This window comes from Myotis nattereri, assembly GCF_964212035.1.
Source record: "Myotis nattereri genome assembly, chromosome: 3".
NCBI classification, from domain to species: Eukaryota; Metazoa; Chordata; class Mammalia; order Chiroptera; family Vespertilionidae; genus Myotis; species Myotis nattereri.
The window spans coordinates 19,819,300-19,831,317 of NC_138077.1; the positions used below are offsets into that span (position 1 = coordinate 19,819,300).

At 40.3% G+C, this 12,018-nt stretch overlaps 1 protein-coding gene across 3 annotated transcripts in view; it reads left to right on the forward strand.

The window, feature by feature from the left end:
* The window catches only part of ARHGEF26 (Rho guanine nucleotide exchange factor 26), a 113,290-nt gene that overhangs the window by 31,728 nt on the left and 69,544 nt on the right, over positions 1 to 12,018 (forward strand). For all 3 annotated transcript variants that reach the window (XM_081087059.1, XM_081087058.1, XM_081087060.1), the window contains exon 5: positions 340 to 500. In XM_081087059.1, coding sequence (XP_080943185.1) covers positions 340 to 500 — 161 coding nt within the window. The remainder of the gene's footprint in view (positions 1 to 339; positions 501 to 12,018) is intronic.

Genomic DNA, 12,018 nt, shown 5'->3' on the forward strand with positions numbered 1-12,018 from the left:
AGTTTTCTTTATTTTATTTTATTTTTTGTAAATATGCTTTTATTGTGTGTATGTTTTTAGAGAGAGAGAGAGAAACATCAATGAGAGAGAAACTGGGGACGAGCCCCCAATGCGGACATGTGCCCTGACCGGGAATCAAACCGGTGACCTCCTGGTGCATGGGTCGATACTCAACCACTAGCCACACTGGCCAGGTGGAATACAGTTTTCTTCATGCTTATCTTTTTGTACTTTTCAAGATATTATATTCACCCTTATACTATCAGCAGAATTATGGGAGTTATATTTAGTTCTTCAGTTACTAGAATTAATAATATATTTCTTTTTCCTCCTTACCAGGCTATCTTTGAAGTTATATCCTCTGAACATTCATATTTACTCAGCTTGGAGATCTTGATACGAATGTTTAAAAATTCTAAAGAACTGAGTGATACAATGACCAAAACAGAGAGTCACCATCTTTTCTCCAATATTACAGACGTCTGTGAGGCAAGCAAAAAGTAAGTTCCCTTTTATTTGCCTTGGGTCATGCCAAGACATTACTTCCTAACAGACACCTGTGTTATCTCAAAAGGAAGGCATTTGTGGACATGAAATCTCTCATTTACTCAATTGGCTTTTATCTTTATTCTTTGAAATAAATTTAAAGATATGTTTCAGGTTGTTGACATATAGACGGATGCTAAGTGTGTAATTAATTGTCACAGCGGAGTGTGTTATCTAAGGTCTCTTCGTTCCTTCTCTTCCCGCATTCTCCTCACTCTTTTCATTGTCAGTTATGCCAATGATAGAACAGCACTTAGTTGGGAAAGAAAAGAGTAACTAACAATCATGCCAAGCAGATACAAAAGTGATTTTGTTTACATTTCCATGTTCTTATATTTGTTCATATATTATGATTTTGTTCACATAAACATTATTTTTGAAATGCGTTTATAAGGCCCATAATGATTCCTATGGGTTTTTCCATATGTAGCATTTCATAAGCGCTGCTGGAGGAGTTTTCAGTATCATGTTTAATGAGTGCAGGAACTCGGTATACCAGCATTGAGCTTTTATGTGCTTCATAGCAAACTACACAGTCTGCGCTGCAGGCACGCACCAGAAGTGCACTAAAGCGAACCATATGAAGCTGCTGTTTATGGACTGAATATCGGCAATTTTGTGTGGTTGGGTCCAAGTTGGATTTACTGTACAACTAATAAAGCTTAAGCTTTAAGCCTTCTTACTTACAAGGGTACCTTTTATTTATTTATTTATTTTATTTTTTTTTAAGTTTTTTTTTTAAATATATTTTATTGATTTTTTACAGAGAGGAAGGGAGAGGGATAGAGAGCCAGAAACAGCGATGAGAGAGAAACATCGATCAGCTGCCTTCTGCACGCCCCCCACTGGGTACATGCCCTTGACCGGAATCGAACCTGGGTCCCTTTAGTCCGCAGGCCTACTACGCTCTATCCACTGAGCCAAACTGGTTCTGGCAGGGTACCTTTTAGGTAGTTGCTTTGTGCCTAATTTTTTTTGTAAATAGAGGACCTACAAGTTGGACAGTCTTTAGGATGGACAAAAACTGGTGCTGCCCTGGTGTGAATATTCCTTGTGAATCCGAACATTGTTCTTCTGTCACTTCGGGGAAGAGCCAAGCAGTCACGCTAGCGTGTTCACGTATGTCTGCTGGCTCCGTCACTGTATGCAAGGTGCACTTCTCTTTCGAGCTACAAGGTTGAACATCCATGCTAAACAGATCAGCACGTGGGCAGATCACTGAGCTCTCCAAAGGTTTCATGATAGTGGCACAGCTGCAGAGGCCAGATTCTGGCACCAGAAAAGATCCTGGCAACCTTGTTATTGACATGGGTACTTAAAATACACATTCGGAGGATCTGCTGGCCTGAGGGACAGTGTGCCTGTGGTGGGGGGTGGTGGTGCTGGGAAATCCTCTTTCAGAAGCTTTTTCTGTTGCTTGTGTTCCACCCATTGGTGCTTTTGGTACCAGTCTTGCCAGTTTTTTTAAAAAAATATTTTTATTGATTTGAGAGAGAGAGAGAGAGGGAGAGAGAGAGATAGAGATAGAGAGAGAGATATCAATGTGAGAGAGTAGCATCAATCAGCTGCCTCCAGAATGCCCCCCACTAGGGATTGAGCCCATAACCTGGCATGTGCCCCGACCAAGAATCGAACCAGTGACCTTGTGCATGGGACCAACTGAGCCACACCAGCCAGGGCTGTCTTGCCAGTTTGGGTAAGAGAAATGAAGCTTCCTTTTCTCCCTTCAGTGAAGATATCTTTTCTCCCTTACATGGTGTGTCCCTCTTCCAAAGGTATTTAGATTTCAAAGTGAGCCTCTTTCGTTATAACTTGTACTTCAGTTGAAGGAAAACAAAGCTCCAAATTAGCTGCATCACTGTGAAGAATTATTGCTGTTTTGATAACTGTAAATTGCAAGTCATGATTTTAAAATAGAAATGTTTTCCGAAAACCCCCATGGCATGTTTTTACTCCCGTGTGGAATTGTGCTTTGAATCATGTGGCCATTGGTCAGCTTCTCGCAGTGTCTTAATGACTCCAGAGAAAGCTTTTAGTAGATTCTGGTTGTTAAGTAACAGCAGTTCGTTTGAGCTGAGGATGCTTCCTTAAGTCTTTGGGCCTCGACAGTACTGCCCGTGTGTCGGCATGGTTCAGAAGGAGCCGGGGTTCCAGCAGTCACTTCTTTCCGTGATTAGTTAACCTCGATCAGGTTGCTACTTCTCCAGATCATTTTTTTAAAATATATTTTTGTTCCTTTTTTAGAGGAAGGGAGAGGGATAGAGAGATGGAAACATGGATGAGAGAGAAACATCAATCGACTGCCTCCTGTACGCCCACCATTGGGGTCCGGGCCCTCAACCCAGGCATGTGCCCTGACTGGGAATCAAACCGTGACCTCATGGTTCATGGGCCGATGCTTAACCACTGAGCAACACTGTCTGGGCCAGATCATTTCTTATCTATAAAAAGGGTATAAAAATATTCACCATTGGTTAACCCTGAAGTAAGTCATTTCATTTAAATTAATAGATTTAAATTTTATTTTAATCATTCATAAAATTTAAATATTTTATGCTTTTGTTAAGCAAATTTTCATTTCTATGGTAGCTTATAGGAAGTGGCTATTCTGGACCATTTTTTCTTTTTAATTAAAAGCAAAACTCAGAAACTTTTCATTCTCCATTAAAAATAAATAAATATCCTTTTCTTTACGTTTTTGTTTTGTTTTTTACTTGAAATGTAATGTTGTAATTTGGATAGCTGCCTGTGTGATATTTTCTGTTGTATTTTAACTAGATTCTGCTTCTTCATATGATCTTGTGTCTGCTTTATAATAACATAGTGCGCACGTTTATTTAATTCAGTTTGAAAACCCATTTACGTATCTGAAACACTCAGATACAGCCTTTTAAAAATTTAAAGTGCTCGGAGTGTTGGCAAAGCCCATTTATTATGTAATGCCTATTTGTTGAATTTCCAGCGTTCGGTCTCCAAGAATGACTCTCAAGTGATAACTATTTAATGTGCTGCCCACGACAGAGTTTCCAGTCCTAAGAAAATGTCAAACAGAATCTTGAGTAAAACAAATGGTCGGTGCCTGGATTGGATATTACTGATTAAGTATGGCCTGCTAAGTGCTATGTGACTTTCACCTAATGAGAAATGGTAGCTCTAGGTGCTAGGATATGTTGTGTAGGTTGAGGTCAGAACATGCTCAACTTTCAGCTTAACAGTGTGGCATCTGGTCCCCTTTATGGTAGTTCAGACTCTTTACTGCCCATAAATAACACCAAAAAGCCCTTTTACGGGAGATGACAGGGACAAGATAATTCTGATTCTGGTTGTGTGTGTGTGTGTGTGTGTGTGTGTGTGTGAGTGTGTGACAGGTTCATACTAAATTCTTTTTTTTATAAAGAATTACTCCTTTCAGTGAACACTATGGGACCTCCTATTCTGCAAGGTGCCTGGGTTCTAGAGCATATTAGCTGATGGCATCTGCCCAGTGGCTGTTGGGCCCCAGGGGGACATTCCCAGCGTATGAGCAGAGGCATCCCACTGCAGGGCACATCTCCCGAAATCGGCAGGTCCGTTGGGTCAGGCTGGAGGTTTTGGGCTTAATGGCGGGTGGGCATCAGAGCTGAGGAAGGTGAAGGCCTCCGTGTGCCCTGCTGAGGCTGTGTGGCAACATTGCGGCCTTAAATAGGGGACTGAGGTGGTGGCCTGGAAGGTAACTGTAAAATCTAAGGCGTTAGAGAGGATCTGAAGATGGTGAAAGATCAGAGGCCTTTCCAGGAACACAGCCAGAGATGATGGGAACCTGATAGGGAGTTGGAAGGAAAGGACTTGAGGGATGTTTAGAACATAGAATCTTGAGGCCGTGATGAGAAACGGGGAGGAGTTTTGTCTGCCTGCCAAGTTTCTACCTTGCTGACTGTGGATGGAGGTTGTATTGGCCAGGATAGAAGAGAGACAGGTTGGGGCTTCGCGAGGGAAACAAGAAAGTCAATTTGGGGCAGGTTTGAAGTGATTATGAAGCCTGAGGGGAAGCAGATAAGAGAAACATCTTGACTGGAGAAGTAGGATTTGAGTCATAGGGGTGGTTCTCCATGAGACGCTATAGCAGTGGTTCTCAACCTTCCTAATGCCACCACCCTTTAATACAGTTTCTCATGTTTTGGTGACCCCCAACCATAAAATTATTTTCATTGCTACTTCGTAACTGTAATTTTGCTACTGTTATGAATCGTCATGTAAATATCTGATATGCAGGATGTATTTTCATTGTTACAAATTGAACATAATTAAAGCATAGTGATTAATCACAAAAACAATATGTAATTATATATGTGTTTTCCGATGGTCTTAGGCGACCCCTGTGAAAGGGTCGTTCAACCCCCAGAGGGGTCGCGACCCACAGTTGAGAACTGCTGCCCTAGAGCTTGTAGCATTGGTTTTTAAGTGATGGTGGCTGTATTTACTCCCTAAGGGCACTGGGAAATGCATATTTGGTTGCCCCAGTGACTTGGTGGTTCTACTGGCATTAGTAAGTGGGGGCCAGAGGTACAGGCACCCTGCAATTGGCACAACAGTCCTACATGAGCATGAGTTGTCCCACCCAAAGACTGGCAGTGCCCTCCTTGAGATGCATGCATAGAGTAAAACGAAAGAGAGAGAAAAACCAAGGTCAGAATTTTGGCACAGAAATACTTGAGGACCCTGTGGGCTGGGGCAGAAACGAAGTAAATAGGATAAGAACTGCATGGACTTCTCTCACAGCCTCTCTGCGGTGGAGGCTTCGTTCTCTCTTTAATGCCCCTTCCTCCTCCCGTCGCTCTCCCTGTCAGTACCATGGGCTTGGCAACTGTTTTCTTTGTAACCTCTTTACAGGTGTAATTGGGGCCCGCCTGGCATGGCTCAGTGGTTAAGCATCAGCCTATGAACCGGGAGGTCATGGTTCGATTCCCAGTCAGGCACATGCCTGAGTTTCAGACTTGATCCCCAGAGTGAGGTGTGCAGGAGGCAGCCTACCGATGATTCTTTCTCATCACTGATGTTTATATCTCTCTCTCCCTCTCCGTTCCTCTCTGAAATCAATAAAAATATATTTAAAAATAAAAATAAATAAATAGAGATGTAATTGGGCAGGTAGCTGTATTTGTTCCCCTCTTTTCTTTTTCATGGGATGAGTAGAGCTAGATCCTTTAAGTGTGGGCTGTATCAGTATGTCTTAGGTCAATGTCATACTGATCTCCCAAATCTGGACCTACTTACTTCCACCTTAACTGTGTTAACTTCCCTCTCATTCAAACGCATGAAACCTCCCTGGACTCACGATCTCCCTGTCTTTTAAGGAACAAAGAAGGCTTAAAAGCCTAAGCATCCCATGTAAAAGGAGTATTAGCTAATTGGTTCCGAAGTGAGTGGGCTTAATTCATAACTAAACACCGTATGTAGTGTATGTTTTGCATATTTGTACACATCCTTGGATGATTCTTTTTTTGTGTGTGTTCTGCTTCATATAGCTATGTTCATTTAGAATAATTCATACATAATTTCATATTAATAGAAAAAGACAAGTATGACTGATACGAATGCATTTGTAAGAGACTATGATCTAATTCCCATTGTTTTTGAATTTAAGATGGCAATACTAAAAGACTGATACTATCAGGAAAGGAAATTGTCTTTTGTTTACGGCTGAATATTAACCCTCCCTGCTGTATTTAGAAACGCCAAGGTCTTTTGTGTTGAAAGGTTTTCTACAAAATGAAAACTAGATGAGCCTTTGTTTTGATGTTTTATAAAATGACACCTTTTCACCCTCAACTCCGAGGTTTTCATTCTAAATATATAGGCTATGCTGACTATTTCAGTTACATTTTTTTCAACAATTATTTTCAACTATAAAAATGTAATGCAAAAGAACTTTGCATGATGCTTGTTTTTCTTTTTCCCCTGTCAAAGTTGAAACATTTCCCGTGTTAAAGTTGAAACTCTTTGGAAAGTAGGAGAGAGCTGAAACTATGCTTGCCTTCAGTTTCTACCGAATAAAATAAAAATATCCTTTCCTATGCTTTTGTGTCCCGAGGAACTGGATTTGTTCCCCACATAAGATGAGAAACTGATGCCAAGGTGTCTAGTTTCTGCTTGGTGTGGAAGAGTGGATTGTAGTGATAGTGCACGCTCGGAATGGGTCTCACCCAACATTTGCTTCTCCTGAAGATTTTGCCCCCCCCCACCCCCCATTTTTAAACAGATTATATTAAAATTGAAATATCACAGGATACTAAATACTGCTTTAAGTGCACACGCTTTAATATTATTTTATGAAATGCCTTCATATTACAACATAATGACCTTTTACTCAAATAATGATGCAGTATAGCTAGCTGCCTTGTGGAAGTGTGTTTTCTATGTGATAATTGACATGCTAAACTTGAATGCCTTCACAATAAACCTTCAACAGTTTCACAATGCTAATATTAGCATTTTATCCTTCCTGACGGATTCTTAAAGGTACATTTTAAAAGGAAGACCTATTAAATTGAACTAGGCCAGAGAATATGGAACTGCTTACATTGTGGAACCTGTTTAATTTTTGCCCTGAAGTCATGGCCGTTCCCATTGTTTTTCATTAGCAACTGTTCCTTCCTTACTCAATATTCAGTATGTTTACCACAGAATCTTTGGTAAATAAAGCAATTGACCTGTTTCCTTTAATATAGCAAAGAAGCTTTATTCTTCCTAAAAGCAAAATTTCTTCTGCTGACGGTTAAAAGACGGTGACTTCCAAAAGCTACTAATGTTTTTATGACATTCCTTGTCTTTTTTCTCTTTCCTGAGATGAGCAGACAAAGAAGTTCATGTGAAAGTCCCCTCAAGTACTCTCTAATAGCAGGGGTATTTAGTCCACATTGTTCAGCTTTTACCCACGCGCCAAGTCTGAAGTAAAAGAAATAAGTAGTTGTTTATGTATCATTTCAGGGAAAGAAATCAAGTCCACAGGCGTCTTCATAATAGGTGCAGTCCTTTCAGTAAAGATGGCAGGAAAGCAGTGGGGGAATCCGAAGGCTTGGCAAGGGAGATACTGCCAGTTAAAGATGACTTTGCATTCCTTCCCTTAGGAAGCCACTTGAGAAATGACGGGAAAGTCAATGCACAAACGCACAAGGACGAGAGAGAGAGAGAGAGAGAGAGAGAGAGAGAAACACGCAACAGCAATAACATTTGGGAACCTGAAACCTGGGTGCTCAGTAACGCTTCCAGACAATCCAAGAAAGTTCAAACTGGGAGTGAAGAAAGCCAAGAAAAACCCAGATTTAAAAGCCTGCATTTCTGGGAGGTGCAGAGTTGATAACGAAGTTGGGGTAAAGGTGTCACAAAACATACGAAGCCTGTTGGGGACGTACTCAGATCCCAGACCTTTCTTCAGTTTCACACAGATGGATGGTACCCAGGTTCACCCCAGCTGAAGGCAAGATAGATGACCTCTGAACCTGAAGGCCCAGGCCCCAGTGAGGAAGGGTGTGCTGGACAGGGCATAGCGATATAGTGATGGTTGACACGTGGAGCCTTCTGCCCAGCTTCCCTTTGCAACACCCGTAGTCAGGTACCTGTGCACCTATTTTTGGCAAATGGTGATTGGCATCATTTGGGTTAAGTAACATTTTATCAATAATATTTATGTTCAAATTAAATTACTATAATCATTATCATTATTGAGTTTTGCAGGAAGCAACAAGCTAAAGGTTATAAAACCTCCAGTTTTAAAAAATATCTCTCTTTCTGTAACGTATAGACAAGTACTTACTAATTCTAAACCTTAGTTTCTCCATGTATCTAATGGGGATGAAATTATAGCTAATCTCCTAGGTTGTTATGAGAATTAAATGAGATAATACGTACATGTAAAGTACTTAGCGTAACACTGCATAAGCTCTCACATAGCAGTGATTTTGTTGATGCATTTACTGTCGTTTTGATCATCTGTGTCTGATCTTCTGTAATAGCTCTGGGTTTTGTATTTATTGGCTGTTGTGTGTGTGTCCCCTCTCTGTCTATCTCTGCCGGCATTGGTCCAAGACCAGGTTAAAGGACAGGTCTTGGTTACATAGATTCCAGCACAGTGATGTGCATGGGTATGTTTTACAGCATTGTAGCAATCATCTTTATTTTGACTTGGAATGAAATAAAAATAAATGGATTCTTCCCTAGGCGTAAGGCTTGGGAGTTGTGTTTTAGGTTAGCACTAACGTCTGAGCTGTTTCCTTGCTCCTTGTCTGGTGTTTGCCTTGGAGTTGTAGAATCCTTGGACCAATGCTTCTCAATAGGCCCAGACATGCTCCAGCTGCCATTTACGCTGTTCTGGTTATTTTTTGCAGGCATTTGGGGCTACTACATGCTCTCTTTTTTTGCATTGCTTTTGCAAGCTCTAAGAGTCCATGGATTCTGAGCTGTTAACATGGAGATTTAAACTTGGATAATGATCCTGGTTGGGACAGATGTAAGTGTTACCAACTGTAGTCATTAGCTGTTATCAGTCTTAAACTAGGGTAGAATTTTGTGGAAAAAGAAATAATGGCTGGGGCTTAGTTGCAGTATTTCATCTGCATTGCATTTACAGCTGTGGATTTTGAGCCATTACATGGGTTTTTGACTCTGCCAGTTGTGAGTTAAACAAGCAGGACCACACAGTTTTTCTGGCCGATGGAAAAGATTTTAATGTAAACTTTGTGGTCTAGCCACGTTAAATCTAGCACTTGATTTAAGCACAAGGCACATGGTTGATGAATTAACGTTCAAAAGCAAGCTCTTCTAAGCTTTTTGATTACTTGTTGATCCTGGGCTATTGCCTCTAATTGTTATGCATTAATTATTATCATCTGGGCATCAATTTTGCCTTTTTCCAACAGTTCTTATTTCATCTGATTTAATCCTGTATAGCATTTTGTGAAGTACCAGCATTTTACTTTTGCAGCTCAGGAGACTTAGACCTAAATTAATTATGTGAATTTGCTTCATTCATTCATTCATTCATTCAAATAGAATGGAAATTAGTGAGGTTTTTGATTCTTTAGAATGCATTCCCCTAGACCAGCCTTGGGCAAACTACGCCCGCGGGCTGGATCCGGCCCGTTTGAAATGAATAAAACTAAAAAAAAAAAAGAAAGACCGTACCCTTTTATGTAATGATGTTTACTTTGAATTTATATTAGTTCACACAGACACTCCATCCATGCTTTTGTTCCGGCCCTGCGGTCCAGTTTAAGAACCCATTGTGGTTCTCGAGTCAAAAAGTTTGCCCACCCCTGCCCTAGACCCATGGTCGGCAAACTGCAGCTTGCGAGCCACATGCGGCTCTTTGGCCCCTTGAGTGTGGCTCTTCCTAAGCCTTAGGAGTACCCTAATTAAGTTAATAACAATGTTATTAACTTAACAATGTTAATAACTACCTATATAGTTTAAGCTTAAAAAATTTGGCTCTCAAAAGAAGAAATTTCAATCGTTGTACTGTTGATATTTGGCTCTGTTGATTAATGAGTTTGCCGATCACTGCCCTAGACCACTTGTTCGAATATATAAATATTTGAACATATTTTTCCGATGATATTTTGCCATTGATTTTTAGAGAGAGTGGACAGAGAGAGAGAAACATCGATGTGAGAGAGACATGTCCACTGGTTGCCTCCTGCACTTGCCCTTACCAGGGTTGGGGATTGAGCCTGCAGTGGAGGTACCTTTGACCCAGAACCCTTCATTCTGTAGGCCAATGCTCTATCCACTGAACCAAACCGGCTGGGGCTCAAATATATATATATATATATATTTTGTTTAAGTGCAGTTGAGGGTTCAGTCTAAAGAGCTCAATTTCATTTTAGGCCTCTTCTGGGGATTACCCATCTGGAAAATTATTAGGATTCACTCTTGGTGGTGTACATCACCCATGGAGCTAGTCATAGAGAGTGATTAGGCTTTTGTCTTATTTTGAATGTTGTGACCTTGTAAAATGTCGAGACCTTAAAAGCAAAGAGCAGCTGCTTTTCTGACACAGCCCTGTGCCACACCGGAGACATCCCCGGCCTGTCAGTGCCCTGTGGCCATTGTCCCCGGGCGCGGGCTGCTGTCCAGTGTCTTTAGCATAAGCAGTCTCGCAGTGAGTCTCCATGGGGGAAGTTCTCCAGCACGAAGCTCATTGATTATTAAAGTGTCTATGGTTCCTATATAATCAGACACCCCAACATGCAACAATACAGTAAAATAAAAAAGATATCAAAGTAGTTTATCTTAAACTCCTTAAATTGCTTTTATAGTGATTTGAGGAAGAAAAATTTTGGAACACGCTGACTGAATTCAGATGATAGTTTTCTGCTGCTTCTTCTGGAAAAAAAAAAAAAAATTGAATGTTTCCAAAATAAACTTTCATATAAAATGATTTTGCAAGTTTTTCTTAAGTGCTTAAGTGAGAAAATTCTTCGTTCCCTACGTGAATGAATACTCACCAACCTCACAGCACAAAATTTAATTTTTTAAAATGTAAATTTGGTGTAAAACCTGTGAAAATACAATTTTCTTAAAAAATTCTGAAAATACTTTATGCTAAAAAGATAGGTGAATACTGTTTTAAATATTAATTCAGTATATTCTTACCACATTCTTGGGTTTATTTTTTTCAAGGATGTGGATTAAATCATACCAGCCTTGACACTTTTAGATTTTATAAGTATATTTATAGAAAAAATGTCTTGAGAAAAATCATGAATGGTATTTGTTCAAGGACTTAGCTGATACTTTATCTATGCAGAGTTTTCTTTGGATTTCCAAAAGGTTTCGGGAAATGATTTGAACTTGGAAAAAAATGTGGTGGAAAGGTTCCATAGAAATGTCAAGATTGGCCAAGATTGACCTTGTCACTTGTGGGGGATTCAGACAAAGGGACCTCTGTGGCGAGAAGACTGTCTGTGTATCGGGAGTGCATTGGAATTTCTTTCCTGGCGGAGAAGAGTGATATGAACAACCAGAACAGGGCACAATAGCCGTGTTTGTGCTTATCGCTGAGGTCGCCCTGTCACGTAACACCCACTTCTGCATCTCGTGTAGATTCAGTGCCCAACACTTCGTTATACACATTTATGTTTGCCTTTGTGCATGCATGTAGATATCTTTGAAAATTCCGCTGGGAAGAAGATGTTTTCCAAGACAACTTTGATAGCCATTTTCTCAAGTAGGAATCTTGCTTGAGTCCATTCTATTGAAAAGACAGCAGGAAAGATTAAGCCATGGAATTATTCTCTTGGGTTTCGCTAACGTAGCATTAAGTTAAAGATGTGTAGGAGGACTTTAAAAAAAAATTATATAACAGATTGGGCCACCTTTTCTTTGGTTTTAGATATCTGATAGAGTTATTTGAAAATTCACATTTTACGGGTTTTGAAACGTTACATATGGGCGAAGAGTTTGGTTCCCTTGCTTGTGTTCCTGCCGCCCTGGGGC